Source organism: Neolamprologus brichardi, chromosome 23 (assembly GCF_056152115.1).
Source record: "Neolamprologus brichardi isolate AB-2024 chromosome 23, ASM5615211v1, whole genome shotgun sequence".
NCBI classification, from domain to species: domain Eukaryota; kingdom Metazoa; phylum Chordata; class Actinopteri; order Cichliformes; family Cichlidae; genus Neolamprologus; species Neolamprologus brichardi.
The window spans coordinates 5,993,131-6,006,595 of NC_142125.1; the positions used below are offsets into that span (position 1 = coordinate 5,993,131).

General features: G+C 41.4%; 1 protein-coding gene across 5 annotated transcripts in view; it reads left to right on the plus strand.

Moving 5' to 3' along the window:
- ncanb (neurocan b) overlaps positions 1–12,496 on the plus strand; it is a 193,345-nt gene extending 180,849 nt beyond the window's left edge. For 4 of the 5 annotated variants that reach the window (XR_015717167.1, XR_015717165.1, XR_015717166.1 and 1 more), the window contains 3 exons: positions 2,250–2,432; positions 4,728–10,643; positions 11,047–12,496. Coding sequence is in view for 1 of the 5 variants with exons in the window: in XM_087835674.1 (XP_087691800.1) it covers positions 2,250–2,432; positions 4,728–4,864 (320 nt within the window). In the remaining 4 variants the exon portion in view is untranslated. Of the gene's footprint in view, positions 1–2,249; positions 2,433–4,727 lie in introns of all 5 variants that reach the window. The other variant, XM_087835674.1, reaches the window with a different exon arrangement.
- The last annotated feature ends 969 nt before the right edge of the window (positions 12,497–13,465 follow it).

Genomic DNA, 13,465 nt, shown 5'->3' on the forward strand with positions numbered 1-13,465 from the left:
AAAAGATTTGTTTGCTTTGATTGCAAATGCTGTTAAAAACATGATCAACACAGGTCAGAGATCTGTTTATTTGATATATTATAGTTTATTTCTATTTGAACTATTTTAAAGCTAAAAGGCTTCTTTATGTTCTATTTATAATCAAAGTAGCCTCCTCTAAATTTGATATACTTGCACGAACAGCACTCAAGGGATGCAAAGCGATCTCTACATAAAGATTTTTTTTCCCCTTCATCTCACAGCTGTTCTGTTTTATCTGTAATAAGAATCATTAAAAAAGTAAATCATGAGCCGTCAGACCAACCAGTCAGGTGGCAGTTTTTACATTTATCCATATTTAGTGAAGACACTAAGCGTATTTTAGATGTTGCAATGACAAACAATGCTTCAAATGTGGATTTTACTATGAAGAAGTTTCTAAAATGATTCATTGTCATGCAAGCAAAGATGAGTCTTTTACCAATCACACGTCCTGAAACACTGAACAGGTGCTTTTGGTGTTTTTTATAGGTTTTTTTGATGGGCTTTTCTAAGACCCAGCTGCCTTTCGCTCGCAGCCCTCTACTCTTCACTATAAAAAACACCTTTTCCAGCTCCATTTCCCTTTTCTGAGTTTTTTGACATTTTATTTTATACCTACTTCAGTGCAATCTCACTTAGCTTGTCTGCACTGTGAGAAATCTTTCAACAGCGTACATAGGTGACGGCTAATGGAAAGCTACCTTTTAGCCTTTCATTTGTGTCAAGACAGCAATAGTCTCAAGTGAGGGGGAAGTGCTTATTGCCCCTTCCATCCACAGTGTATTAAACTGTAACTGTGACGTTAAACCCTTCATCACAGTTAATGGCATTGCTTTCCCTTATTAAGAATTTAAGAGGTATTAGGACACAGACAAGGGAATTAAGGACTGTAAACATTTTCTGATTGCTGATTAAGTCCTCTCCTGACTGGTTTGTTGCTGAACTGTGCAAATGGCATCTAAGGATGAAGTCAGGGGCCATCAAAGCTGACTTTAAGTTTCCTGTCTGAAAGGACCTCAAGCTGGGTTTCAACTCCAGGACGAAGGCAGGTTGACATAGTGGGGACTGATAGTACCAGTAATATCAGTTGGGGGTTCGAAATGGTGCTGCACTGTAGTTTATATTTAACTTTTTTTTTCATTAGTTGTCATAGAAATTATTAAGTTCCCCCAGTGGTAAATGGAAAAGTTTAAAACTACAGCTTGTCTATATTTTATCTAGTTAATTTAATAATTTACATAATGGATCAGATGGAGTTAATGACTAAAACCTAACCATCGTTTTTCCATTATTTTGTTGCGCATTGTGTTGAAAGATAGAACTGAAGTCAGCCCCGACCACTGCAGACTGACACCCCGACGGGAGAGCTAAAAAAAAAAACTGGTGAAGTTGTTTGAGTGCCTCCCTGAGGCTTGTCCATCCTGTCAGTCTCTGACCAGAGTGTCAGTTCTCTGTCTGTCTCAGCTTGAGTAAACAATTTTCTGATTCTGCCTCCTCTCTTTTATGTGTCTAAAATGCTGTGTTACTTTGAATCCCACCTACTCACTCACTGACAGACACCCTCTCCTGCAGATGCTAAATCCACAGATTGAAGCGGTTTTCAAAAAATGTTTTAACCAAGTCATAGTCCCGCCGTGCGTGGGATGTGTCCGTAAAATCTAAATGTAAACACCATTTGGAACCCTGAAATGTTTAAGTGAAGCACACTAATGGGGTGAATCCAGGTTAAAGTCATTACTGTTTAAAGACGACTTATTATGGTCAATTCCGGCTCCATGTTCTTCGTCTCTGCTGCTTCACTGTTCCGAATGAACAAATAAAATAAAATGTTTTCATTTCTTTTCCCTCCGTTTGAGGCAACTTTCTTTTGATTGAACTTCCTCTTAAAAATAAGGATTGAATCGCAGGTAGGGGGTTTCTGTGATCCCACTCAGAGCTGTGTGCCTAAGAGGAACGTATTAAGGATATCTCTTCTCACTGGTGTCATACAGAGCCAAGGGAATAAAAATAGCCTGAAACCGAACGTTCAGAGGACTCTGAAGCCTGAGATTGATGCTCATAGGGATCACTTGAGCTGATCATGTCAGAGAATAACAAGCAAAACAATGATAAGAACCTTTTAAGAACCTTATTTGATTAATAAATACTAATGACACAGCAAGAATTGTAAGTAATTACAATAAAACTAACTAACCTCTTTAATATTCTGTATTTCCCTGTCTCTACAGTGCTTTGCGGGGCCCCTCCAACTGTGGATAACGCCTTCCTGATTGGTCGGAAGCGTACCCACTATGACATCCACTCAGTAGCGCGTTACCAGTGCGCCGATGGTTTCCTGCAGCGGCACGTGCCCACTGCTAAGTGTCGTGCTAACGGCAAGTGGGACCGACCTAAAATCATCTGCATAAAATGTGAGTGTTAACAGAGAGAATATGGCTGCTTGGTAAACAGCAAGACTTACAGAATATTTTAGGTCATTTTCACATTTCTGTTTTGTTTTTTTTTAATCATTATTAATATTTTTAGCATGCACACCGAAAAAGACTGAACCCCAAACATCAACAGCCCCCAGGAGCTGCTGTCACTTTGTGTATTCTCGGGCTTTCCATCCTCGCTCTCATTATTGATAATTGCAGTTTTTAGTCCCTTGGGCTTGCTTAGAAGTCGCAGGGTGTCCTTTGAAGTGTTTTGTGCTCGAGGTAGTTTTTTTCCCACTTTTCCTTTGTTGACTTTTTCAAAACTAATTCTAACAGGTTGAAGCTTCATGTAAATCAACACACGTGCAAGAAAGAAAGAAAGGTCCAGTGATTTACTGATCTGCAAACAAATACAGGAAACGCAGTATATGATGCAAAAATAGCGGTTATGCAGTTTTAATGTGTTTGAGTCAATATTTGGTGTAACCACCTTTATTCCTCTACACAGCCTGAACTCTATTAGCCAGCTTTGTTGAAATTTCTTTAAATAGCAATAACTCTCCAGGATTCTTGAAGGACATTTAAAGCTCCTTTTTGGATGTTGGATGCTTTTTTTTTCCGTCCCCTGTCGAGTTGATCCCACACTGCTTCACTAATAATCTGGGGAAGCCAATTCAAGGTTTCCATTATGTGTTTTTCGGCCCACATATATTTTTACTGCATTGGAAGTGTGTTTGGGAACTCAGGGTACTTTTCCTGTTCATAATTCCATCAATTTTGACAAGATCTCCAACACAACTGGCTGAAATACCAGTGTGTCGTTTCCTTAAGAAAGACTTCTTGACAGCCACCCTTCAGTTGAGACCATTTCTAATGAGGCTTCAGTAAACAGTAGATGTGTCAGTTAAAGGGCACGGTGCATTTTTCAGGTCCTGTATCAGGTCTTTGCTGGATTCTTTCTATTTCTTAAGGACCTGGCCTTCATATACTATTGTTTCACAATTTTTAGACGTGAGAGTTTTTCTTTGTACTCCACTTGTTTAATTTCCTCAACTTTTTAAGAACATACTGACAGGTTTCCAGCTAAAACTCTTTGAAAGTCACTTTGTTGGTCCAACAAAACTTGAATTTTTGGCATTTTATGTAGATTAAACTAAAGAAGTAGGGACAGGTTACATGCCGCTTGTAACAAAGTGTGTCTGAAATTGTAATTTAAAATTGGATCTTTGTTAGACACATCACCGATTCATCCCTTGAGTTAAGTGTCTTTTTCTGCTTGAATGATTAATAGGTCAGTGTTAAGCGGTTTGATAAACAAAAGCGCAGTCCTCTAAAAAGGGTCAGGTACAAGACAATACTGAAAATGAAAGAAAATACAGTCAATATCTAAAGAAAATCTTTGGTGGACGTTCATTAAGAGCTGAAAATTACAGCTACAACTTTAAAACGGCTCAAGTGGCTCAAAACTTTTCCACAGTACTGTTGTTTTGCACACGTAAAACATCTGCACAAAATAATCCTGCACAGTGATGATAGTGATGACATTGTGATGATATCGCACTTGCTGCCGGGTATTCCTTTCACTGAATACCTTATCTTCTTTAAAATAAACTTTACTTTTATCGATTTTTAAACTGCTCACACCAACCGCGACAGAATATACCGAATTGATGTCATAACTTTTCGCCATCATTTTCTCTTCCTCATAGGCCGGTTGATCTGTATGAAATATTCAACAAACTGAGCCTTGTATTTCACTTCGCTTTGCTCGCAGTGTGACAGTAATGATGAAATACTGAAATAATGTAACTTCTGTTCAAAGCGATAAAGATTCCTTTGCTTATGACTCTTTATCTTTGGACAGAGTTGTTTTTATGGCCCAGAGTTATGATGTTGTTATCATTCGTTGCAGACGACATTTCTTTGTTGGCAAACCCAGAAAGAGACGGAGCAATCTAATTTGGCAGTACACACCAGGAACAAGCTTATACCGAGGCAGTGAGTGGGTGGCTAGCTCATTGTGCCCTTGCTAAAGGCGCCCAGTCTACTCAATGAGAGATAAAACAGATTCCCTCAGTGTGCAGGAAACAGTTAAACCGTCTGCACATTTTGACCTTCCTGCGTTTTGATCCGTTCTCTCGCATCTTACCTGGTTTCAGAAACCTCTGATGCTTGTCAGTGATTCATCTCCCGCTTGCATCAGTTTTCTACCCTTCACTTTCATCTCATTACATACTGAATTACTCCTTTAATACGTACTTCTCTCTTCCACTTTGGTTGCTCCTCCAGCCCGGCGAGCTCACCGTTACCGGCGCCACCACCACAAGACCAGGAGAGAGCGCAGAAAGCACAAGAGGCACAGCCACAGAGAGGGAGGCCACCACGGCAGAGAGGGAGGCCAGGGTCACAACCACGCCCGCTTCTGAACCAAAAAAAAACATCACCCCCCCCCCCCTTTTTCTCCTCTGCTGCCAGCTGCAGTTTGCCTGTCTCCCTGTCGTCCCCATTTCCCCAAACAGTTCGTCACAATAACAGCCCAAAACTCTCTGACCAAGCCGCCTCCCTCCGGCCTTGTCCCGCACTGCATTGTCCTACCCTTAGCTCTCCAAGTCAGCCTGTATCATAGTCAACTGCATCAACAGGACAATAATAAATCCCTTTGTACTCTTTTTACTTTCCTTTCTCGGTCCGACGTTCTGGTCATCCCCTCGCTGTCTCTTACCTACCTTCTTTCTTGACCCACTTACTCTCCCCTCGAGCTCAACGATGACCTGAAACATGGGGCTACGCTGACCTGTTTTTAAAAAAAAAACATCTTTGAGAGCCACACTGAACATTCTTCAGAGAGAAGTTCCTAAATAGGGATTACATCATCGAATTTGCTGTATCAAAATCAGACGAGTCAAGGAAGACATTGTGTTGTTGACTTGAGCCTTTTGTCTGTTGAACACATAGTTATTTTTTACAAACACTCAGTGTTTATTTCTTGACTCTGCTGCTTTTGGTTCGCTCTTTGTAAGGCACTGTACTTGACTTAAAGCGACGGCGAGTTGTTCCGAAACAGATTTAATTGATTTTCTTTCATTCAGAAGCAGTTGTAATTGAATTCTTTTAATTGTTAGCGTTGTATCTTCTTGTCAGTGTAAGACCATTACTTTAGATCAGATGCTTGACCCCAGAGGAAAATGGAAATCGCATCCCTTCCCATTGCAGTTTCAGCACGTCGCATCACACGTCAGTCACTTTTCAGAAGTGTTGAACAATATCAAACACCTCCTGCTGCGTCATACATCCACACCTGTCATTGTAGAGGGGGAATCTGAACGTTTGATGTCAGCTTGTCTCAACTCAGCTCAGCAGTCCCGCATTTGCTTTGTCTTTTTTCACAATTTGAGCTGCTGTGGGATTGTGTGCTGTGAATTAATCAAGGTGATGCAGCAGGGTGAAGAGCCTCTCACGTATCTGCTTCGCCTTTATTTTGAAGGTTTACTGCTGTTTTTACTGCATTGTGTATTCAACAAAAGTATGGGTACATTCATATTGGGGTGTGTCAGACCAAGGACTGCATTAGCTAGGTGCATAAGTATTATTCAGTCCCTCTCTGAGTGATGTTGTCCTATTGTTCAATTTTGCAGTTAATTTTACGTAGACGTGCAAATGATTAGCAAACATGGCAGTGAGATCACACTTTTATATATCACAAAAACACAGTGCACAGAAAATCAGAGTGGACTGTTTCAGATCCCAACTCATTTTCACCATCAATCTGTTTTAACTAACATTTATTTATTTAAATCTTCTTCGTAAATCTGCCAATGTGCATCCTGATCAAGCTCATCAGGACAACAGGTCGAGAAAAGTAAAACGCCGATTTGGCCATTAATACATGGGAAAATGTTGCTCTAGAAGCAAACTTAAATCTTCATGTTACGTCCCCACATAAAATCTAGGCGATGAGGGTGGGGGACAGTAACAGTTGGATCCGGGTTGAAATGAAAAGAACACCAGGCAGAGGTAGTTAACACAAAATATATCTTTATTATAATCAATTACCTCAATAATCATATAAATAGTAACAACAAAAAGAGACAGCACCGCTGCTTTAATGAAATCAGACAGGTCAACCCAAAGAGATAGTGACCACTTCAACAAAGAAAACAACTATAAGGCTTCAACAGAAAAAGACAGCAACGCTGCTATTAACAATAACCAGGCAGGCCAAACAAAATAATGGAGGCCGCCGTCACTTAAGGGAAACCACCGCTCAGTTAAGAACTACTCACAAAGAGCCACGCACGGTGGGGCTGGTCACACACAGCAGGCCTTTTCCACACCTAGACCAGACTCACACACTGACCAGCACAGCACAAATCCACCAGAAGCCTCTCCCACCTCCACACTGCTCTTCGCCAGCTTATATCACCTCTGAGGGTAATTGGTGGTAAACGAGGGCAGATGAGCAGCAGGTGTGTCCTAAAAGGAGACGGCAGGGGCAGAGAGAGACAGGGGAGGGGCAGTAAAGAAGGAGGAGGAGAGGGAGGGGACAACACCACGCCCACACACTCCCACAGCCTCACAGGTAGTTTAAAACATGTGTTTTAAAACCATCCACTTTTTTTAACTGTTTGTCCAGCTTATGCTACAGTCACACCAGGGAAAACAGGGACAACAAAATTATTGGGACAGTTTGCAATTAACTTGCAACCTCGTTGCCTTTAAAACGGTTGTTTCGAAGACTGAAATCTGGCCCGTGACCATTTGCACTCAGTTGCCATCTTCAAAGTATCTTTGGTTTGACAAGACAGAGATAAACTGGAAATAAGCTTATCCCAGGTGTTTTGTGGGTAGAGCCAGGGTACTCCGAGCACATGTCCCATCAAAGGGCTAATACAGAGACACAGACAACCACACCCTCTCACATCCACACCAGTTTGGCACAGGGAGAACATCCAAACTGCACGTAGACACCCACGCTCACCATGAGGTTCAAATCAAGAGCCATACTGCAGTGAGACAACAGTGTAACCACTGTGCCACAACCTTTTCATGGCAAGTCCATTGGTAACAGTTCGGGATTTGTTTGTCTCAATTTTTAAACATCCAGCCTTTGTAGGGCATCATTAGCAGTGAGTAGTTAAAAGTTACGTGTCAAGCTAAACAACATCTGCTAGATTTGTATCATTTCATTAGGTTTTTTTTAAAAAAAATTATTATTATTTTACTGAAAACAGCCAGTTGCTGCTTGTGGAAAGAGTGCTGATGAGACTGAACCACAAAGTAAAGTTAGGGGCTACAAAGATTCAATCTCTCAGATGCTCTGAAAATATTAGTGATTTTTGTCTGTGTTTGTCACTGAAATCATCAATTGATCCGTTGTCATAACACTGACATTCAGAACAAGGTTTAAAGATTAAAGGACTGAAGATGTACACTTTTGTAGTGTAGTCGTCAGCCTTAACCAGCCCCTCTGAAGCAGGAAGAATTGAGCAAGTAGTGGGAAAACAAGCACGACAACAAGCTGAGATTGTTGCATCATGAATCAGAGCTTTGTGCAGAGTATGAGGATGAATGTGATGCAGAGGAGACGGAGACGACAGGCTCGTGCTCGTCTCGTGTCTGTCTATGTGGATGCCGCATGCGTGCGTTATGGCTGAAGACGCCGACAATGGCTGAGGTCCCAGTGGATGACGATATAAAGGATCAGCAGAGATTAAGGCTTGCCATTTCTGGAGTCTCGCAGCCGCTCACACCTGAGCTCGCCCCTGTCGTGTCTCCTCTTTTAAAGAGGGGATTGAAATGGATGGAACAAGCACTTTGCTCCCTTTTTCTTCCCCTTTACTGCCAGGTTAAATTGCTGTTTTTTAAAGCCAGCACTTGGGGTTAGAGCTTCTGGGATTACACCCCAGCACTTTTATCCCTCGTTTCGCTATCTCGTTATACTTTTATCATCGCCACCTATACACTTTAGTACCTTTCATCTTTGTCGGGAAGTGGACAATAAGCACACCTAAATTCAGTTTAACTTGTTTTTTAGTGGAGAAAGCGTAGACTCAGGGTTTTCAGCAGCCTCTCGCGCGTCTTGTGAAAACACTAAACCAGGATCGGGTTATATAAAGTCACTTGAGGTAAGAAAATCTATCCTGCGCACAGAAATCCCCCCCGCCGCCGCCTTTGTTTATCTCCCCTCACCTTGGCAATGACAACGCTCCTCCACATGGAGAAGAATAGTGATGGTAGATCCCTGTATCAGTTTAATTAATCTGCTGCATGCCTAATTAACAAGTTGCATTATCTGCAGAACCCCAGAGCAGCCATGACAAGGGGAGGGTTTTGCTGACGGACAGCGAGTGGAAAGTAAAGAGTGACAGACAGGAAGCCCAAAGAACTGTCATAGCTGTCAAACAGCTGCCACTCGACGATGTCAGACTGACACAAACTTCTTTTTTTCTGTCTTTCCTGTAAAATAGACTGATAAAAGAAAGCGGATGAATAAAAGGGCAGAGCGAAGACCTAATTCAAATCAGAGTTGACACACAGGGACGGTTTAATTACAGCTGCGTAAAGGTTGAGCTGTGTGACAGGACTAAATTTTAATGCGATAAAGTGATAAGGAAATGAATACAAGCTAGCTTCTAGTGGTTAATAAGACTAGACGTTTGTGTTTAAGGAGAGTCTGACGTCTGTCAATTTGTCATCGCCTCTGCAGAGATTTTTAGGCCGTCCAAACGAGATGCAGAAAATATATTTAAATCTTCTATCCCACGTGAGTTGATAGGTTGATGTGTGTGGAATTTCTACTGCTAATGTTCCATTTTTTATTTAAAAAAAAGAGAGAAGTCAAAAGTATAATAGACAGCACATAAAAGATCCGTTTGACTTTAACGCAGAGCTTCGCCCTCTGGACCGAGGGTAATGAACAATTTAGCTTTTGCACATCCGCTGGGACTGAGCTGGTCTTTTAAAGGTGGTTAACCTTTCTCACCGGCAGAGAGGAGGGAAGAAAAAAAAATCTTTCAATGAATTCAAACAGCCACACTTTCCCTCTTGAAATTTCAAACAGTGTCTGTCTCTCTTTGCTTTTGACTCCTCCTTTTAATCTCCTCCACTCGCGCTCCTCTCCTCTTCCCTCGTCGGGCTTTCTAGTCAGCGCCCCGAGGGCAGGCAAACAGAAAGCGACAAACTCTTATAATTGTGAGTGTTAATTATGAAGATGAATGAGTTAACAGCGGTCTCTGCCAGCTGTCTCTTGGCTCAGCACTAACGCCTCGGGGGGGGGGGAAAACGCTGAACGTCTTCGCAGCCAGAAGGCCTCTTCTCAGGCGTAGCCACCTATCGTAATTGTTACCCACTTACTGAGTTCCGCATACATGAGATAAGAATTGGATTGATGGGAGCGCAGTGGCATCTTCTTGTGCTTGTGGCTGTGACTGTCTGATTGCCCTCTGTCTGAATGCTGACAGCGGGGAGCGCAGCTCGGTTAAATTTGTTGTACATGTTTTTGATGAAGCACGTGCCTAGTTGGAAGAGTGTGACCGAGGCGGGTGCAGCAGCCTTCATAAACACCAATGTAATTTCCAGTGTACGTGAAGGGAAAAAAAATCTAATATCCCAGCATGAAATTGCAGATAATAAAACAACGTTACGAGAGAAAATCTTTCTAGGATGACGACTTGAAGGCATAGTTCACCCCATTATCAAATATACATGTTTTTCCACTATCCTTCTCAGATTGCATATGGTCTGACTTACCCAGTTCTGTAGTTATCTGCAACTGAGAGATGGCTGCCTTCTCTCTCTAGAATTAAATGGAACTTGTAACGACAAACTATGCATTTGAAAAACATGGCAGCGATGTATTTTCTTTGCAGAAGTCACCGCCTGTTAATTACTTAAAAGAAACACATCCTGTATCAGTTTGTCTGCCAAACTATACCTCTAAATTAAAGGAAGCTGCATTAGTATTCAGCTAAAGGATCACTAATGTTTACATCCTGTCACAGTGTCATGGGCACAACCTCTCGTCACAGATATATGCGTGCTTCCTTTTGCACAGTGATACTGCTGCCAGGGCTATCTTGATTATAGAAAAAATATTTCTGAGGAAAAGACATGGAAGCTTAGTTTTTCAAGGCGCTTCAAGTGCTACAAAACCAACGCCATCGTAGTTCTGCTGTAGTCGAGAAAACAAAAACAACTGTTTAAGATGTCTTGATGCATTCTCAATCATCCAGGAAAATAAATCTCCAAAAGTTGAATCTGTTCATCTGGACGTAGCGTTTTCTGGGAGAAACGTTTCGTCACTCATCCAAGTGACTTCTTCAGTCTCAGCTGACTGCAGTTTTCCCCAATCTTATAAACAGTACATTTGCATAATGACTGAAACCAGCCCACTGAAGGAACAATGGGCTGTGAGGTCAGTTCCTTAATCATAATTATGCAAATTCTCATGAACATTTATCAACAACCACTGACCAAGACCCACTGATCAAAGACCGCTGATCAATGGCCATGAGTACCATTCACAGAGAGTTGGGGAATGGCTGCAATCACCGCATTGTAAGATGGCGATCTTACAATGCTGTGATTGTGATGTTAAACTGTTTAAGAGTTTAACATCTGTAAAATTGGGCAACTCATAGTGTAAATGGAAAGCATCAGTCACTTTGCACATACCTCGAGGATTAATCAGTTAAATGCCTAATAGTACTGTGATGCCTGTTAGTGTTACAAATGAATTTTCTGAGGAATGATCAGAGCTATTAATCATATTGCAGCGATTTTCACTTAAAGCGCTTTGTGCAACAGGCTGCTTTCACCCATTCAAACACACATTTATAAAGTGCTCATTCCATACATGAAGCATTCACACATCTGCACTCACACACTAGCGAGACTACGGCTAGGACACCCTGACCTGCAGACTGGAGCAGCCAGAGGTCAAAGTCAAGTCTACCGCCTGTTTGCAATGACAAAGAGCATATGTTTGTGGGGATGAAGGAAACCAAGAACTCTTCTTTCCCGCATGTATTGTAACATCTTTCTGTTCTCTGGACCTGATGCATTTGAACAGGACACTCATCAGTCATGACAGCCTGATAAGAGCATTAGAGGCTGTTGTCCTTCCTCAATCACACGCAGACAGACTATTGATTTCGTGATTAGGCTGTCTGTCCTGGGTTCTTATTAAGTCCGTCGATGGCATCGGCGGTACAATTGCATTGACTGACTGCTGAGCGTTTTTTAAATGACAGGAAAACAGACTGGTGTAGCTTATAGCACTCCTATGTGTCCATAAGACACTCCAGGTAGTATCTTGTCCCATATGCATACTACTACTCTCATAACTATCTCATGAGGATTTTTTTTAAACTTTCGCCTCCCTCCTGAGGACTGCTGCATCACTTATCTAACATAGTGGAAACCACACTGCTGGTATTTGTATAACATCGCAGCTCTGTCTGATGCTGAGTTGAGACAATTTATCACTGTAAAGAAAATGGTTGGGACGGATGGATGAATGGATATGTTACAGTGGGATTATGACAAACGCAAAGCAGGAAGCAGTGAAAATGCTCCCTTTTCTCCTCTGTGATATAAATACTCAAAGTTTTTTTGTTAGAACAATCCATTTAAACTCTGGGTGTGTTTGTTGTTTAGCCTCTCTGGGCCATATTCACACAGCCTCTGTGGATGAAAAACCCATCGCCTGCTTTCTGTTCCTCTCGTCTGCTCACACGCTGCTGGTTTATACCGCTGCAACAGAAAAACAAGAGGTGCTCGGTCAACGGGAGAGATGGAAGCAAAGTAATAGTTTGCCAAACTGACAAACATCACTTCTTTGGCTCCGTTCCCTGCACAACACTTCAGTCTGTGTGTGTTCGTGTCGACTGTGAGCACAGACACAATATCGCTGACGCTGGGCTCATCTACAGCTGTGTGAATGTGGTCCACAAGTATTTATCCATATTTATTGATGTATGTTCTTATGAATTCCAGTCCTGTCCCTGTATTATATTCTTTACAAGACAAATGATCATTAAAGGAAACCCTTGTTTGGATCCGTTAACTTCTTGCTCAGCGTGGTTATTTGTGTTTGAATTACTAAAAAACAGTATGCACCTTATTTTGCATTGAATTAAGCTTTTCTTTATCATTATTATTATTATTAGCATTATTAGCATTATTAGCATTATTATTAGCATTATTATTAGCATGTTGTCATTTATGTGCAGTACACTGTTCATCACTGCAAATGACCAGAATCAGAATCTTTCTAAGCCACCTTGGTGTGTTGAAAGAGGATTTAATACAAATTATATTAATTGCTTTGTTTGTATAATCATTACTAATCAAAATAAAAAGTAAAACATTAGGTGATAAATGAGGGTTTTTTTTAAAAAAAGACTGTAAATTCATTTTTAAAACTAACAAATATTAAAGGAAAAAGCCTTTGAAGGCAGATGTGGCAGATGAGCCATCCAGCCCTAAAACATATATGTTTATTAAAAAATAGTTTGTCGTTTGGTGAATGAAGCAGCCATAAACTGGTTGGTTTAGGTAAGGATAAATATTGGGAAAAGGGGAGAGAGCTAAATGGCTGTAGAGGAAGAGACTATATATAAATGTAAAAAGCCAGCATCTTATTTTGGAGGGCTTCTTTTTATCTATGATGACACATATACCTACCAGTTGAAAAAGCTTGTAGTTAGGGCTAGATCAGGTGACCCTGATTCATCCCTTGGTGATGATCCTGCGAGCAACAGGCTCAGACTGCTGCAGAACTTCAGGTGATATACGGCAATACCACAAGCATGTCTTGTCCACTCACCCTTTTTGACTGTCCAGGTGTTCGCATACCACTGCAGCGTGTCAAATTTAGTCTTTTCTCTCCAGTTGTTTGTGCTTTTCTCCTGTCTCTCTGTGCTTTCCTTTTTCTTTTCTCTTCTCTCTCCCTTCACCGGAGAGAGCAGATGGCGCTCATCCCTGAACGTGGTTCTGATGGAGACGTCTTCCTGTTAAAAGGGAGT